Below are 18,806 nucleotides of genomic sequence, written 5' to 3' on the forward strand. Positions count from 1 at the left end.
GGATGGGATGATCCTCCTGGTAGGAGGACTGCTTGCTTGCCTTATACATCTCCATTCTCCCTCCATAAGTCTCCCAACTCCTTTTTTCCCACTTTTTACCCCCGATTTATTTCCTGGAGGATCATTTCATTCCCCTCTTCCCCGCTACGTGTGGGACCCCTAAGGCATATAAAAATGTATTAAAAAGAACTTCCACCACCTCGCCGTTTCCTTCTGCTGCGCGACCTGAGTGGACCATGATGGACGGTGCCTGGATGTGTTCCTTCGGCTACGTTAGTGAGTAGTTGTGTGTGTGTGTTCGGGGGAGTCTCGCGTGAAATCTGGGCCGTCTGGAGTTTCCCATGAGGCATTGCGGGTGGGGGAGGATAAATCTACCTTCTCTTGCCTCTCCCACCCTTAAATTCCCTCAGCCTCTCTTTCTCCATCTTTCCCCCTACGTGTCCGGAGCATCGTTTTTTCCTGTTGTTGCCTAATCTTTCTCGTGGGAGTAAAACAGCGGAAAGGTCCTTATTCCGTACAAACTTGGCTGGGGTGTACGTGAGGGGGAGGACTGAGGGTGCCCAGCTCAAATCCGAAATGAGGAAAATAAGGAAAATCTTGAGTAACCCAAACCGGATTAGTAAAATGAATCATGTGCGAGGGCGTTGCTTCGGCCGTCATATTTATTATTATAGTGCCTATGTGTTCGAAGAAAGGAAATCCAAATCCAAGTTATAAGGAAATATCTCCAAAGCCGCGCTAAGTGAAGCCAAGCCCTCGAGGGGTATACACTTGTTCTCCTCCCCGTCGATGATTGCCTAAGACAGTCGAAAAGTCGGCATCGGGGGTATATATTTGAAGCAATTAGTCGCTCAACTTAGTTACAATTACTTCATTATTATTATTCCATTTTTCCTTTTGGTATATCTAAACATAACATTTCAAGGGGTGTCCGAATATAAAATGGGCTAACCTAATATTATCTCACGTTGATATTGTCCCCCATTCCTACTGTTATCAATTTATCATCTTAAGTCACCTAAGCGGGGAAGGTGCGAGAGGTTGGATCAAACCGGGTAAGCTAAAATTGCTTAAATGAATTTTACAAATATTGTTGAAGTGTCAGAGAGATTCTTCCGGGGTGAAGAATTCCTCAAACACTTCAAGAATGATCAGGAAAAAATACCAAAAAGTTCAGGAAAAATAATATTCGTAACTCAGCGGATTCGTAATTCCTCATTTGTCATCTAATTTGTATTTCATATTGCCTGTTTCCCGGAAGTTCCTGTACCGGGAAATTTACGCATAAACTCCAATTGAATGCCCCATACTCGAAAATCAAACGGGTTAAGAAATAAAATCAACACTTTCGTGAATGAAACACTGAAAAGACTCTTTGATCTCGACTCGAAAAGATTCGACATAACAACATGAAAAACTAATGGGCTCACTATACCAACTGTTTCAATTGCAGGACTTTTTTGTGCTGTCAATTCCTTGGAAACATTTCTCTTGGTCCTTAGCTACTTTGCAGAATCAATTTATACAAATTCACTTCATACATTAATTAAATTCAATTACAAATTATCCATAAGAGAAACATCAATAGCCATCCAATCCAATCAACTTTCATTCTCAAAACAATTCTAGCATAAAAGGAAAAAGTATACGACGAAATTTAATCACGCTCCATTTACATGGCCAAACCATGATTTGTTATCCATGACTACCTTTTGACTCCACCTCCAGTCACGATGCTTTACCGAGAGGTCATTAACTATCTTTCCCATTTCTATTTTTTAAGCTAAAAAGGTCACTGTAAGTGTGCCGTGTGCTGATGTAACACAAATTTTGAAAACGGAATGAAAGGAGATATTAGATATGAATCATAAATGGAATACAAATTAACACTCTACTCCCCATCCGCTTCATGTACCTACTTCATTTTCAGCGTAGAAGATTGCTCATCTTTTTGGGAAGTTTTTAATTGTGATGTTTTTCTCGTTGGAATTTTCGCACAATTTGTGCTTTACGGGTAACTCCGTAAAAGTTATCACCGTTGCATGTCCCAGTAAACCTAAATAAGTTTTTAACATTTGATACTAACTTCACCATCATCCTTTTTGATTCTAATTTAATGTAACGGAAAAATAAATTACAAATTAATGTGTTAGTTTATAAAAAGGCTATGTGTTTTCACGAAAATTATCTTTAGTATCGTGTATTTATTGTACGCAGACACGAAACATAAGGTAAAGATTAGCATTGTTCATGATAATATTTTTAGCGTTTGAGAAACGAAATCAACGCAGTCTAAATGTTTCACTAATGATAAGGTAGAGGGGATTTTTTAGAAAGCTCCATCGCTTCATGATTCTCTGTGACTCTTCATGATAATATTTTTAGCTTTTAAGAAACGAAATCAACGCAGTCTAAACGTTTCACTAATAATTAGATAGAGGTGATTTTTTAGAAGGCCCTGAAGCCCCATCGCTTCATGATTTTTTGTGAATCTTCACTTGCTTCCTTCTCCTACTCGGATGATGTACGGACGTCCCCGTACGTGGGCTCCATCTCTATATTTCCCTCATTGATGCGCGTTTACAAATGTCCCCGGAGAAGACCCTCGAACTGGCGTCTTTCGGCTGGCACAGATGGCTCACGCCCCGAGTTAGACACGCGGATTATCTCAGCCGGCCTCCAGCGAAATGACGCGCTCCAAACGAGATGACGCGACGGTGGCGCTGCGCTCGGGTCATGCGAGACTCGTGAATTACGGAGACAATGGAAGGCCGGCAGGGTGGAACGACCCACCACGGAAAAGTCCTGGTGAACCGTACACATGACGCCGCATGCCACTGGGAAGATATCTCAATCCTGCCGCTGACTGGTACGTCTGAACGGATTAGAAGACGGAACGACAGGGGCTGGCGGGCAAAGATACAGAAGAGAAGGAAGCTTAAGAAATATTTATGTCTTCATTGATATAAGATGTCTTCAACCGGTGTAGGTACTTTATATGAAAATCTTAACAAAAATATTACACTTGATCCTAGGTAATCTCTTACCCTGCATATTTCCTTCTTCATTTAGTCGTGTGCTCTACATTTAAGTTCCTATCCGTAGCCAGTATATAATCATGTAGACCATCTACTCAGGCGAAATGTTTAGGTAGTTCCTAAATCCATCGGGAAATAAAATTTATTATAAATGCACATTGCTCATTTCCAAACCAAACCAGGCTTTATAACAGTAGTGATCAAGATAACGGCACGACTGTGATGAAACTCATCTTTGGGTAGAAGTGTGAATTTATAACAGAGATTCATTGTGAATGATTAAAAAAATATATATGACTTAGCCCCGTTGATGTCACTTAAAACTGGGATTTTATTTCAATGAATTCACGTGGAATTTCCAATGTACCCATTCAAATCACTATTGTAGTTATTGTAGTCAGTGGCGGATCCAGAATATTTACTTGGGGAGTCACATCCCAGCAGTAGTGGGTGTTCGGTAGGTTACGAAATTTGAGAATTCCGAGGCTCGTAATATCAGTTTATGGTTATCTCATTGTTAATCCTCCAAAGAATTAAGGTTTTAAAACAAATATTAATAGTGATTTTACATCATGGTAAGTTTCTATGATTCATTGATTTTTTTATTCTTCATGAAAGCTCCAAAGCAGAATTTTTTTTAGTTTTTGCCCGTTTACTCGTGCACTCGTTTACTCTGTTCGGCAAGTGAAAAAGTTACCATTTTATCTGGTGTTAATAGGATTCCCCAGGGAGGGGATGGGGCTATAGCCAATTTTTGGAAATGAGCATTGCACATTTCAAATAAATTTAGTTTCCTGATGGATTTAAGAACCTCTCAAAGATTAATACAGAGTAGATGGACTGCTGGATTATACACTATACATTGATAGAAACTCATATTTGGAATTCACGACTATATAGGGGAGAGTTGCCTATATTTTACCGGCTATTAATGCGTGCAGCTCCGTGTGCAGCTTCAACTAGGTCGTACAAGACGCCAAAATACCAGTCGCCAGCTTAGTGCGTTCGAGAATGGCCTGTGCGTGAGAGAGTAAAATGCTTTGCAGTTTTAAAGCCATTTTTTGTCCACGTGGCTTAGGAAATAACAATAATAAGCTGTATGGAAACAAACTGTATTACTTATTAGCCGAAAATACATATGAGTGGGTGAGAAGCCATAGGGTACAAGTGATTTTGTTTTCTAAACAGAGTTAGGTACAGAAATTAGGCATAGAAAACAAACGCGATAAATTAAATATTTAGTAGTGCATTTGATTTTCCGCACGATGTCAGCACAGAACAGAGACTAGTGGGGGAAGAAGTGAAAACGTGTTTCTATAATGTCTGTAAATAGATTAATTGACAAGCAAGGTACCGTAAAATACTTATATTAATACTTAACTTAAATGTAATGGATTTATTTAGTTTCAGCCACATTATTGACGAAAGTTAACGTGTGGCCCAATTCAGGAAACTAGTGGTACAAATTAGAAAACCAGTTTCCTAATATGTACCTTTTGCAGATAATTATTAGGTAAATCAGGAGTATTTTGATTTTTACGATGTGATTTTTGAGCATTTTGCTATATAATTCTATACATTTCATATCACCGAACAAGACAAAATAGTATCAAGCACTTGTTATATGAGATAAGTAAAGTAATATGCAAAAAGTGGTAAAATATAGGAAACTCTCCCCTATGCTGGTTGGATATTCTCCATTCTTAAGATATCCCGAAAGAGTCGTGGTCAACTCCTCTCCCCATCCTAAGTTACATTTCCCAATTTCTTCCCCCCCCCCCTCCGTTCCTTCCATATCATCCACCCATCGGTCCACTTAATTGGAGCACGCCGGAGCGAGGGAATCGGCTTTTCCTCCAAATCCCCTTCACCCCCTCACATCAAAATCCCGTTCCATCCGGAGAGCAAGCGGAAATCCGGAAGCAGTCCGTTGGAACGCGATTGGTCCTTTCCTCCGTAGAAGGTATTCACACCCACACGTATGCATACGTATACTACCGTATTTTCTCTTGTACCACGCGCACCCATTTTTCCTTTATGCGCGTGATACATGAAAATGGGGTCACACCATTATTTTCATAGGCAGGTACTCCTTTAATTGTGAGCATTGGATTATATAACAAGGTGAGTATTGGAGGGCACCGAAAACTTCGTGATCAAAGCCAATAAAAGCTATGATAAAACATATGACGATCGATATTGCATTTCAATCGCAAGAGCATTGACGATGGCGACACGGTCGGAAATATGACGCAAAATAATAATTTCATTTTAACACATTGATTTTCCGCTATTTCCAGAGGGAAAAGTAAAATAATACCACCATATTAATAACAATTAACATTCTGTCGTTTCTACATGTAGCAATTGTCGAGTTTTCGACATTATATTTCTCCTAAGATCATTGAAAACAAAGTCCGCCTCTATTCTAATACGAGAGCGCGTACTGCATGAGAATATACGACAGACCTCTTCCCTATATCACCAAACAGTATGTGGCCTATTTCTGTCGAGGATCCTCGAAGTGAAGACCAGGGATAGACTCACCCACATTTGTGTTAACTTATTACCATCCTTACAGCATCCTTATAGCCATCATAGCGATTGGCATTGGATGCATGTGTAATCCCACGCGAATTCATTCAAATGACGTCTCTTACATCATCGGGCCATAGATTTGTTAAAATGATTTATATCGAAAAAACGTTTTAAATCTATACTTTCAATTACTTTCGTTAATACCTGTTTCATCACAGTAGAGTGATCATCTGAATCACAACTGTGAAGAAACCAGGTTAGATTTATAAATTATAAGAGTGAATTTAAAAGGAAATTAGCTCCACGATGAATGCAAGCAACTTACCCAGATTCCCAAAATTGAACATGTTTCGCCAGAACATATAAACCAATGGAAAGGATGGCCCTGGAAAGGATGGCCCGTCATATTTCGAGCTATATTCCAAATCCCTTCTAGGTATATCCCCCCAAACATTGAGTGGCCTATTTCTGGCGAGGAATCTCAAAGTGAGGGCCGTGTCGCCATCGTCAATGCTCTTGCGATTGAAATGCAATATCGATCGTCATATGTTTTATCATAGCTTTGGTCACGAAATTTTCGGTGCCCTCCAATACACACCTTGTTATATAATCCAATGCTCACAATTAAAGGAGTACCTGCCTATGAAAATAATGGTGTGACCCCATTTTCATGTGATGGTGATAGACAGTTATTACTCCAATTTAATCTCGGAGGCTGGGGTGGCGTTGGGTCGATCTTCGAGGAAGGTGTGAGGCGTGTAATTTCTTCGGTTTCCACCAGCCCATTTGCTCCTTCGGTCCTCGGGTCTTCCTCGGGCCTTAAATGACGTTCATCTGAGCTCATCACCCTCGTCACGAGTATACTCGTTACTTCACGCATTCCTGAAACGGAGTGAGATGCATAAGCATCGTTGTAAACTATTTCTAGCGAGGGGCACGTGTAGATATTGCGGCGGGAAAGCAATATTCTAGGTTACACTGGGCTATATTACTCAAGGTTAAGCGTTCTTCCCGGTCCTTATCCCTCCAAAACACTGAGGTCTGGCGAAATGCCGTCTAGGAGAGCAGTTCAAGGATAGACATTGAACTATTCAACTGTTAATTTTCGAAAAGGGCACGGCTTCAGGAAGGTGCAAGGCTTAGTAAAAGGTCCTAATAATTATTATATTTATTCTTAATTAAAGATAAACCACCAGTACCCGTAGAAAATTTATATAATCGTTTTCCTTGGAAAGTTTTGGATTGATAGCATTTCCTGCTGAGGAAATGAAGAAAATAAATTTATGATTTTTGAGTTTTTTTTTTCCTTTTGATGTTGAATTAAATATTCAAAATCAACATACTTATAATGGTCGTATGCATATTACATGATCACTTTTAACGAGGTGAAAGTGATTGAGTTAGATGAGATATTTAAATTTTTTACTATTTAATGCTTTCGGATAAATAAAAATGATTCTAGATAACTCAATACAAATTTATTAATAGCATCCATTTAGTGATTGATTTTTAGTCTAATTTCATGAAGTAGATACGTTTAGTTCAACATGAGTACAATAGTTTATTTTTTGGAGTTCTCACTCCTCATAGACAAGAGCTAAATTTGGAGGATTACTCGTTTACCATTATCGCTAATGTATACGACGACCATTATGTATAATGACGACTATACACCTACAGTAGCGGATGGAAGATTTTGAGAACTAAAAACCATTCCAAAATTAATAATCATTCATATATAGCCAAGTAAAAGTAAAAAAATAAGATTTTGGCAGTTCAGCAGAAATAAGCAACTTTTAAATCTAATTCTGGGAGAACCACACACTACTCGTCAATATGGGGTTATGAAGTGATTAATTAGTCTTCGAAATTAATTGTTATAGTACTTAAATCCATGAAATTATTTCAGGAACTGAGGTAACTATTGGATGGATGCTCAAAATCCTGAAATACATAATATGAATGGGGTTATTTGTATTCAGAGCATAAATTGCGGTTCTTTGATTTGTTTCCGAACGTACGATACGATAGCCTTGGCGTCAAGAAGACACCTGGATATTCGAATGACCTAGAAACATAGCCACTTCCTGACTCATACCCGAAATGAAGTTGACGCTGATAATTTTTTTTCCCCGTCGGACGTCAAGCAAGATGAAAACTTGATTGGCCCCGCGCGTCACCGCGACAGGAAAACACCCTGCGGCTCTATGCCTCCTCGAGCATTTCCACCTTGCTCACGTCGCTCCGTGATCGTCTTTCCATTCCGTGAACTCTCGAAGCTCATTTTTTTGTGTTCCTCCACCGATCAAACTAGAACCCAGTCACTCAAAAAGCATTTCTTCTCTTTTGCAAGGGACATTCTCCTATCCTCGTGCTTAAACGTCTCCCCGTCTGTCTGTTTTCACGGTTTGCCGACGCAAATTCGAAAGCACGTGTAATGTTCTGTCCCGTCTCTCATGCAAAGTGACATTGATGCTCGTTGATTTTTTTACTCTCCAGAATTTATTTCGCATCAATATTCCTTCTCTCTGAGGTTGAGCCTATCCACCTAGCATAGTAATACCTGCCAGTGCTGGAAATGACACACAATAATCTTGGGTAGAAATTCCTTGGGTTGGCATGCCACCAAACTTTTCAGTGGAACTAAAAATTATGCAGGATTTACTTTGAAGATCATATGGGTCGAGCAGAAGGCTTACAGTAGGGCAGATAGTGATTTAGTTTTTTTACAAGAGTAAATTTATGGAATTATTCAACATTGCATGTGAAAAACGTAAAACTTTTTCTCGACACGAATGTGTAAAAGTACTACCTAGGTTCTCACGCAGAAAATCATCAGATCGAAATTAAATTTACTAACAAATTACCAAGGCATCTGTGAAATTTTCCTCTGATTCACGTTCACCTGGTTATGACATTCAGAATCGAAACATAGGTAATATCATGGCATATTAAACTCTGCTCTGGTGATGAAGTTCAGCCCTGAAACCTAGAGGATTAGAGAAACTAGAAACTCGGAGAAAATCGTATTTTAAGGAAATAATTAAACCAACCGAATTCAAATTCTCGCCAGAATGGGACTTTTCCCCGCCTGCTTGTTTTCACGGTTTTCGTACACAAATTCGAGAGCGCGTGTAATATCCAATGCCGTATCCAAAGTTACGTTGGTACTTGTTTTGTTTCTGAATTTATTTCGCATCGATATCCCTTCTCCCGGTTTTCGAGCGTATCCAACTAGCGCTGCAAAACTTACCTCTGCTACAAGTGACACGCTGAATCCTCTTAGACTGAGTCTCTTCTAGAGTGGAATATGCCTATAAATGGTACGCCATTAACCTCATCGGTGAAACTATAAATTCTGCTAAATTTACTCTGAAGCACCAGCGAGATTTTCGAGGTATTTATGTCAATTTTTAGATGCTTACAGAATTGTGACATAACCGTAGCATAGGGCTTCAAACGGAAAGTTGAGGCTACAATCACGTATATAACCCAATTGCAGCCAGGAAGAGTATACCTCTATACCCCTTACCACTTTGTGCTGTAGCCTTGATCTGAGTCAATTCTGTTGAGCTTGAGTTGAAGCTCTGAATTAAAAATACGGTATCAGCAAAACAAAAGAAGTGTTAAAAAAAGAAAAAACCTATCAGAGAAAAAATCGGCGAAATTTTTGACATATAACACAATTAACTGTGAATACTTGCCGATGCTATATTTTCTACTTGAAATGGTTATGTGCCAGCAATAACAGGAAATTTACCAGTGGAAAACTTTCATGGATTGGTATTGCACCTCTAAAAATGGATTTTCGCACCAATAACCTTGCCAGTTGGACAATCTGAGGGTATGAGGGAATATATTTTACACTAGGTAGTTGATATTTTCATTATATTTCACATTGAAGGGGTATTTGAAAAATATATAGATAAAGTGACATAGTTTCCACCGATCGCCAAGTAGCATACTAGCCTGCATTTTTTCATCAAGATTTAAGAACTGAAAATATCTTTCCCAAGCATACCTAAACTTTTAGGTAATTTGAAAGTTGAGATACGAGTAAATTGTATCATAAATAGCCAGAAATACGAACCTAGAATTGGCGTCACGAACCTAGAATTCGCTCTATTTAAAAATTCTAATTCAAGTTAAGCCTATGTGCTGTTTGATGCTCCAAGGTAAATCAGATGGTAGTTGAAAACGAATGGAATGCAAGGATGTTAAATATTTTTGGTGGGCGGATTGGTGGGAACACATATCTCTGCTTGACATTTTGAAGTGCACCGCGAAGCAGGCGCATTCCGCGATTCATTTTTTCTTTTGTCTTCGCAAACGCAACGAAAACGGAGAAAAAAAAGCACTGAACTTATTGGGCTAAATCCTCTGGAGTGCTTGACGGCGGCTGTGTGGGGATTGAGGTCTGGGGGATGGGTCGTTGTCAACGGCGACGACGGGAAAAATAACACGCGCCGTGCGTTCCTCGTTTGTTTTCTCCTCCCAAAAGGATGACGCCAGAGACGCGACGTCACTCCCGCCGTTGCAGCCGCATCTTTCCCTCCGATGATTTTCGATTTCCCGTGACACGTGTTGATTGTCGGTAGGCCGGAGGAATGGGTTTGACGGGATGGGATGTCTACTGCCGAAAAGGAAAATAGAGAACGGAAGACATGGAGGTAATTTGCGTTATTTTCGCCTGGCCTCAAGTGCTTTTCGGTGACCTTTCACGTAAATTGGATCCCTATGCGCTTTTGATACAATTTATGACTTGTCTCTTCCCTGTCTTGAAAATTAGATTATGATAATTTGAAACAACGACTTTATCTGAGAGTGGAATTTGTTTTTTCAGACGGCGAGAAGAGGAAATATTATCACAAAAAGACTTAGGGCTAAAGGAATACGCTACTTTTCATGAACGCCGGATTCATTTGTAGAAAATACTATTATCTAACTAACAATACTGCCAATTATTCCAAATTTGGTTTGCGGTGGTTGAGGTATTGGCGGAATAACTCCCGTTAGCCCTCAATAGTGAAATCCTCGCGTTTTTATTATTGATTTGCTTAGCTTAGTCGATTGGCTCAGTTATTAAACTGTGTGTAGAGTACTAAGTAGTTTCACTTAATATGTTAAGCAACACAATAGTTGTTTATCAATATCTTCCTGTTTTTAAAGATGTGAAAAAATTGAAAGATAACCCCGAGTCTTTTTTCTGGAGAATTACCCAGCATATACGAGCTATATTTTACATATACCAGCGAACACTCGTAGTATTTTTATTTGCTATTTCTTAGAAGTCTTGTAGGTACCGGTGCCGACTACGTTTTGCAAGGAGGCTTTTGATATGGGCATGAAAACGGCTCGAAGTAAATAAGGGAATTTTATATCAGCAATAAATTTGATTGAACTTTGGGTCTTCGGTGGTTGAAGACGGGATCCGTTCATAATATTTCTGTTGCAATACATGAACTAGTAGGTTAAGCGTAAGTGACTGTTAGAAATGAGTGGAGGATGACATTTTTAGCATTATTTTGAAGCGCTGAATTCAAAACTTGCACAAGGAAAAGAAAGTTTTAACGGATTTAGGCATAGAAGAAGGTGGGTTTATAGGCAGGCATCCAACCAATCTACCCCATATTTCCAAGTTTATCAAAACCAGCGGGCTGGGAGAACGGGTGGAAAGGCTAGTGTATATAGATCTAACTTACGGAAACCTAAAAATTCATGCGTATCGAATTATATGGTTATGGAAATTTAACCGGCTCATGAAAATGAAAGCTCTATAGTTAACTTTATGGTTTTAATTTATTAAATTTTTGGGTATTAAAATAAAAGAATAATGTTGCATTGGTATATCTCATACAATTAAATCATTATACTTCTTGTGAACCTTCCTTAAGCTTAAAACATAAAAAACTAGTATTTAATTGAATAAATGCTTTTAATAAATCAATAACGGTATCAAACAGGTAGTACAGCAAAAAGAAGACGCAAAAATTCGTTTTTTTAAGGATAAAAGTTAGTGAAACCATTATCCTTTATTTGTAACTTATCCGCCTTTAAAGTCTTTAACTTTTCCACTAATTTCGTCTCCTTTCCCACTGCACTAATCACTCCTTAATCCATTGCGTACAATTCATTTAGTGCCGAGTTTGGGGCACAAATACAAGAGAATAAAGTTATAAATGGCTCTGTGAGGTACGCCTGGCGATGTATTGGACTTTTTTCCCAACGATGTTCATTTAATTTCCCTACATTGACGAGGTCGTGTTTTTATCTCAAATTATTACTATTTTGTTTGGACTTCGCCCACTTCTTTAATAAATTATTCTTTCAGGCTTTTAGTTTCAATTTATTTTGTTGTTTTCCATTAGGCCAAATTAATGGGCTCTTTGCGCTATCCCAAGGTTAGGGACACATCCAGTCACCTTCACTATGTGTCACGAAAATAAATTCGTACGTTATTTATGCTTATAATTTCTGTGTGTAAAGTGTTTAAACATATCTACTTTAGTTGTCAATCCAATGCTACTTTTAATATTTCATCTAATACCCTTAAATATGTTGCGCTAGGCATGAAATATATCTAAAATAGCTAATTTTAGACTTATGAGACCGAGATATATATAGTATTCAATATTCATTTCTTCAACACCGAACGAAGGGTGCCATGATTGCTAGGCGTTTTTCTTAAATCGAAACTTGAAGCACGTACGTGGTGGAAAGACACTTTGTTTCTTCCACAAGTATTAAAAAAACTTATTATATATGACCGGTTTCGGCTATTACACCATTATCAAATACGTATAGGCGTACTACTGCGACAGCAGCAATATGTGAAATGAAGAAAAAACCATGAGGAAAATTCGTGAGCTAAGATTGTCACGATTTAATTCACATTTGTAAGATATCTTACATTATTCATCTCTTTCCTAAATACGACCAAAAAAGAAGAAGGATAGTGTATTGACTAAAATCGCCTGACTTTATGATCAGTGAGAAAGTCAATAGTCAGTGAAATCTCAAGATTAAATCTCAACATTCAACTGATTTTTATTGAATTTCAGTAAATATTTTTCAAATAAATAGTACCTAAAGGCAGTCAATACAGGATATAGTATCGTGAAAAAACTCTTTTACGATTTATTGCGGCCGCCATAAGCGGGAGGGGTAGTTTTGGGTAGTAGGGGTAGCATTGGAGAGCCATGCTTGGTATGACGAGCGATATTATATTTTGCTGGTAGGGTGCTTACGGCACACACTGCAGTGGATCAAATCCATAATGTTCATGAATGTGGGACTGAAACAGAATTCGGCTACCGGAAAGTAAATAATCTCTCCTCGGTATGTAATGCAGTTGTACAACAATTAACTGAAATTTTCGATTGCGATGCAGTTGGAAAAATAAAGCATTTAACGTTTTCATATCTGTCGTCTATTTCGCAAGCTGTTCGTTAAATTGACAACCTTCCACATACAGGTTATTTACGTCATCTGCCGAGCGGGTCACCGCTCCTTAGCTACTCGCACTTTCTTTTCATTAACTAGCACTTGCTTCAGCCTATCGTGGTTTGCCGTTATTTACACTCTTTTGATCAATTAGCCCACGATTCCTTTCTCATTGATTGCTTCTCCCCGAAAGAGTCATTCAGCAGAACTCTAACGATGTCACCAAATCACGAAAAGGGGCTGCAGGTTTCGAGTTTTTTAGTTTAAAACGGGAGGATTGCTGAATGGTCCTTTTATTGATGGAATGGTTATTATTTTAGTTAAATCCTATCTTCCGTTCCAAAAAATGGATTCTTTTATTGAATTGCTATTCCGGTTATAAGAGAGCGACCCCTTTTCAATAAAAAATTTCAAAAATCGGTTTCGACAGGTATTTTTCTCTTTCTTCTCTTGTTACATACTTTGAGTCTATTCCCATATTCGACTATATAAGGAATATTATAACATTTCTTCATAAATTTAATTTATAAGACTGAGAAAAGGCTCAATTGTATTGTTTTGAGCGGACTTTTGGCATTAATTCTTTTTACGCCGCCGTCAAGAAAGTTTAAACGCAGGGGTCAAAGAACGGAATGAGCTTTGGAGTAAGTTGAACTGTCGAAGACACGAGTTTTTCGTTTTTCTTCCTCTCCCGTTTTACATTCAATCGAGATCAGGGAGAGGGCTAGGAAGGGAGGGCGGTTTTATAAGGGTATGAGATGAAGAGTTGGGATGAGATGGATTTTTAGCTTGTCGAAAAGGATAAGAGATTTAAGGGCCGATGAGAAGTTTTAGTTCGGTAGTCGAGAGAAGGATGGAGGAGGGGGGGACTTCGGATGTTTGTGATTCCGAGCAAGTTTGCCCGGCACTGAATGGGTATGGGAGTGAGATTGAGTGGACCGCATCCATTGACCGAATGGGTTTTTTGACCTCGTTCTTTTTTGGGGCTGTGTCTGATTAACCGTTTCGGGCTTCATTAAAATACTGCTCCTGATGCCGTGGAGCAAGTCCGACCCCTCCTACACCCCAAAAATCCCTCTACTTTGATTCTTTCCACCCCTTCCCCCAAGCTCGCTGGTGTTTGGAAACTTGGGATATGCGGAGGATTGGTGGCATGCCTGCCTGTAAACCCACCCCCTCTCCCCTACCGAAAACCACGGACACCACCACTACCACGTCCCCTTAGGTCAATTATCCTTCACCGGAATGATGAAGTGACCTCGTAGGTCTTCTTTGATCGGTTTTTGGTTCGGTCGTTTGTTACTCCAGAAATAAATGAATTTCTAAAGGCCCCGCATTTTTTACATGCACCATTTCTATATTTTTCTCTCGCCACGGAATAGGAGGATGAGTGAGGGGAATTTTTTTTATCGACCCAATCGACGTATTGGGGGATTGATTAGCCAGGTGGCATCACTTGATCGAGGCATCAATCTCATTAACAGGATCCGCAGCATCGCTTGTGTTTTTATTTTCTCCGAGAATACGTTTCGTTGCAAAGCAGAGGGCGATGACGGTGTTCTTTTTTTTTTTAAACGTATGAAGCCGCATCATGCGTGGCGTAGATGAATAGGAGCGTTTGAAACTCATTTCGTGAGGGAGTATTCATGTGGTGCGCTTTTTTTGTCGCCATCATCATCATTGGGAGAGGATAAATGCATCTTTGGAAAATTTAAAGGTGTCAAGCGGATGATTGGTCCGGGGGTAATTTATTTTTTGCTTGCGTATTTGCGCGTGTGTACGTCTTCCTATTGTTTGTAGGTGCGTGTGAGGGTATTCGGAGGTAATTAGGGCTTCATCCATTTCGACGCCTAGGGTGAGTTGAGTCATGGTTTCCATGGAGGATTGTGGTATTTGGAGTGAGGGTGTTTCCCGACAATAGGGAGTGTGGGGAAGCTGGAATTTGCGGCAAGGGAGGGAGGAATGAAAAGCGGCTTTGGCATCGGCTCCCTCCTTCCTTTCGCCGTGGGGGTTAATCATTCTTGAGCCGACCCTTTGCCGCTGCACGATCCAATATAACTGTGCCAAATGGACTGCGCAATTCATCACGCAATTCAATAGACGTCCTCCTCCCTATCCTCCTACCCTAAAGGGGCTTATCGTGGCGCATCCATTGAACAATTTGAATGATGAATTTTTTTTTTTGCAAACGCTTCCATTTATTTCCTTGCGGCGACCATAAAAACGTAGAGGCACTTCGGTTTTGTTGTCAAATATTAGGGTCAAACTCGTTTTCCTGAAGAAATGGTATTGATTTTTTACAATTGACGCCACTGAAGAGGGTGCTCAATTTCTACGACAGCGTATTCTTTACTTATTGTTTTTAGTGGATTTTATTGTTTTGCCAAGCGAGTTGTCGCATTTTTGTTATATTCAATCGGTTGGAAACACTATATAATGAATATATTATGTTTCACCATAGTTTATCTGCCCCTGGAATTTGAAGAATAATGATTTGAAAAAAATGGTATAATATTACACAGACTTGCAAAGCATTTAGTTTCATACGGAATGAAGTCATTTTTGAACCAGAAAGGCTGGCCGAAAACATATTTGCCATTTTTATTTGCGCCTGAGCGAATGACACAAAATGTAATGGGAAGCACCGCCAAGAATTGAAGTATTACAGCATACAATTTTACAGCTCGTAATTGAGGTGGCGTTCATAATTATGGCCAGTTTTTATTCGGTGAGCATTTTGGTGCTAGGTACCTATTATAAGTTGTACGTTATCGAATGAACGTAAGGACGAATTTTTCTTGTTTTTGAAATGTAATTCTATCGTGATATATGAGAGATGTTCTCCACAGATATATCACATATGTCCATTTTAAATTAATTTAGTTACTATTACACCTTTGGCGAGGAATTTATTTTCCCCTGTTTCTATTTTTTGAGGTCCAGAATGCAAAATTACAGATAAACTTAGCAGTAGACCATTTTCATATTCTGGAGTAATTTCTCTATGGAGGGAGAGGTTGAGAAGAATACATCCGAATCCAAAAATGTCATGAATGACATCAACCACACCCACTTGTGCTATCTGTATTGGGTTTTAACTATCACTGCTGCATTCAAGGAGTTTGCTCACGAAGGCAGGTAACGATCTTGGGTGTTTAAATAACAATACCATAATAGAATTTTTGGTTGCTGCTAAAGACCTACCATCACTCTCTGATCAGGACATTGGTAAAATTAATGTCGGCCTTAGGCAGAACTCATCTAATGAATATATTTCGAAGGAAGGCAGAGCGGGTGGGATGATTGGTTTTTATATATTTATTCTGGTTCAGGTGAGGCTAGAACCACCTTCTTCCAGCTAGGAATTTTGTTAATTGCTCTTTTTAATGATATTTTAGTTTTCATTATTTAACAATTTTTTAAATATTAGTGTTCTGTTAAAATATTCTTCACTTGTGAGGCATTTAACTTGGCTAAAAAGTAAGTGTTATGCAATATAGCATATACTGCTTGCTCCAACTTCGCTGCAGACACCTTAGAGCTTCTGGTGGCCCAGTCATAATTCCAGATCTCCAGAGAAGAGAAATTGCCATTGACTGTGGAAAAGATGGCGTACAAATAGTGACGCGTCTAAATTTGTCATTGAATGTATAAATCCCACCTAGCCACATTTTCCTAGGATTTTGAAGAATCAAAACTTTGCTCTTTACACATAGTGATTTATTTTGTCCGATCATGATATAGTGTAACCTTTTAAAGGTTCAAATTGAAAACGTTACGTTGAAAATGTTACCGTGAAAAACCAATTTGTTACGTTTAACCACCTTGGAAATTTACGCTGGGCCATGGGCGGAAGAAATAAATCACCATGCGGAAAAAGCAAAGTTTTTATTCCTTCAACTCCTACCATAAAGAATTTCCACCAAGCTCGCTACTATTACTTAAGCCTAATCTAATTTTCCTCATTCTCGTTTCAGGACGTATTCCGAATGCTTACACCAGGTGGCGGAGGCTACGGCGAGCCCAATCCGGACGCATCGGCTGTGAAGAGGGGGTGGAAGGCGGAGGGTCGGCGGGGAGGAGCGTCTTTCGAGGAGAGAGGCAGCGTGTTCGAATACCGGCGGGCGCAGGAATCTGTTTAGGACAAAATTTCTCCGGGCAGATATACCTGCCTCCTCTCCGCAAGGTGTAAGGCTTCACCTAATTGAGAGTTTAGGGGAGGGAACCTCATATTAGCGCAATATTATCTCCATTTATTGTTTTTTGTTATTATATGTTGGTTATGAGGTTTTATTTAGTTTCATAATATATAGAAGGTGTAATCTGATAGATTTCAAAGGGTATTCGGAATAATAACGATTGGTGGATTTATATACAAAAGGTTTTTCCAAGGAATTGTTATTCTTTTATGTCCGTATATTGCAATAACTCGTTTTTTCTTATTTAGTAGTTAATAATTAATTAATTGAGCACAAAAATAGATTAACCTTTGATTTGGATTGCAGATTTAAATTGGTTTCATAATTATTAAATAATTAATTCTATTGAAGATCCGTTGGAAATGGTATCATGCAAGAGGAGCTATTTGTATTTGAATATTCGAGTGGAATGAAAATAAAATATTAAAATTATGTTCCTGTTAACTGACATTTGTAATGAAATAACTCAGGTCATGCCGTTATTAACTCACGAGTGAAATGTTATAACTATTAAGTAACTGTTAAACACGCACAGGAGAGAATGTATTTTTGTTATTATAATGTCAATAAAAGATTATCACAGTTAAAAATTGTTTGTGCTTGTATTAAATATGTTTGTACTGTAGCAAACACATTGGCCCCGAAATCATGAAAATTTATCATTCTTTCATGTATATAATGCACAATTAGTGAGGGAAAGTTAAAAATTAATAGAGCCTACTAAATTGACGTATAGAGATGTCTTGGAAGACCTGTGTGACAGAATTTTCCTATTTATTGCAAAAAGTTATTTATTTTACAAATTATAATTTTCAGAAGTGCCGAGCAGTCAATCATTTTATTTGTAGTTTGTAAGTAAAAAATCATTTAACCTGAAGTTTCTGTCAATGATCAAACACCCAGTTGTACAGCCGTGGTGGTAATTTTCTAGCCGATGGGGAATAGTCGGCGTTCGAATAATTATATTATCCACTGTATAGTAATGAAAATACCGGCCTTCAGTGCGTATTATGTTTTGTCCTTTTATTCGTACATTCTAATTTGATGTATATTTGTTACGACATCGTAGTAACGCTTCCCGTAGTTCTATCGCAAATGCATTGAACTGCTCTTTTAACCAGAGTTAAAAATTTACTAGTAACGTAACATACGTAGATTCACAAAAAACAAAGAACCTCGTTAACCGATGCAGCTAGGATAGCCAAAGATGTTTAATCATCACGTAAGACATCTAGAGGCGAATTGGGTTGTCAGTGAACTACTGAGATATTCTCCATGAGGTTTACGAAGATGCATCATCCTGCCCAAACAAAAATTGCCTCCGACGAAGAGACTTAACTTCCAACGATGCCATGTAGATAGCTCTGGTGTTCTCGCGCTGTTGGCTTGAGACCACTTCATCAATGGTCAGGGTCAGAACCTTGACTGCTTCGCGGAAAGTTGATTGCTAAAATCGCTGAAGCCTCGGAAACCACTTTACTCGAGTTAGGCCAATTAAACAGCGTCTTAAATTTGGATGTAAGGGGAGGGTATATTATTAGGAATAATATATGCTGATTTCGAGATGACTCGTACATAATGAATGTAA

At 38.8% G+C, this 18,806-nt stretch overlaps 1 protein-coding gene across 1 annotated transcript in view; it reads left to right on the plus strand.

Annotated features, from left to right (window-relative positions):
- LOC124156136 (5-oxoprolinase) overlaps nt 1-17,808 on the plus strand; it is a 175,593-nt gene extending 157,785 nt beyond the window's left edge. Inside the window, exon 21 of the mRNA XM_046530479.1 lies at nt 16,997-17,808. Within this exon, the coding sequence (XP_046386435.1) occupies nt 16,997-17,161 (165 nt within the window). The 3' untranslated portion in view covers nt 17,162-17,808. The remainder of the gene's footprint in view (nt 1-16,996) is intronic.
- Nucleotides 17,809-18,806: the final 998 nt, after the last annotated feature.

This window comes from Ischnura elegans, chromosome 3, assembly GCF_921293095.1.
Source record: "Ischnura elegans chromosome 3, ioIscEleg1.1, whole genome shotgun sequence".
Classification (NCBI taxonomy): Eukaryota; Metazoa; Arthropoda; class Insecta; order Odonata; family Coenagrionidae; genus Ischnura; species Ischnura elegans.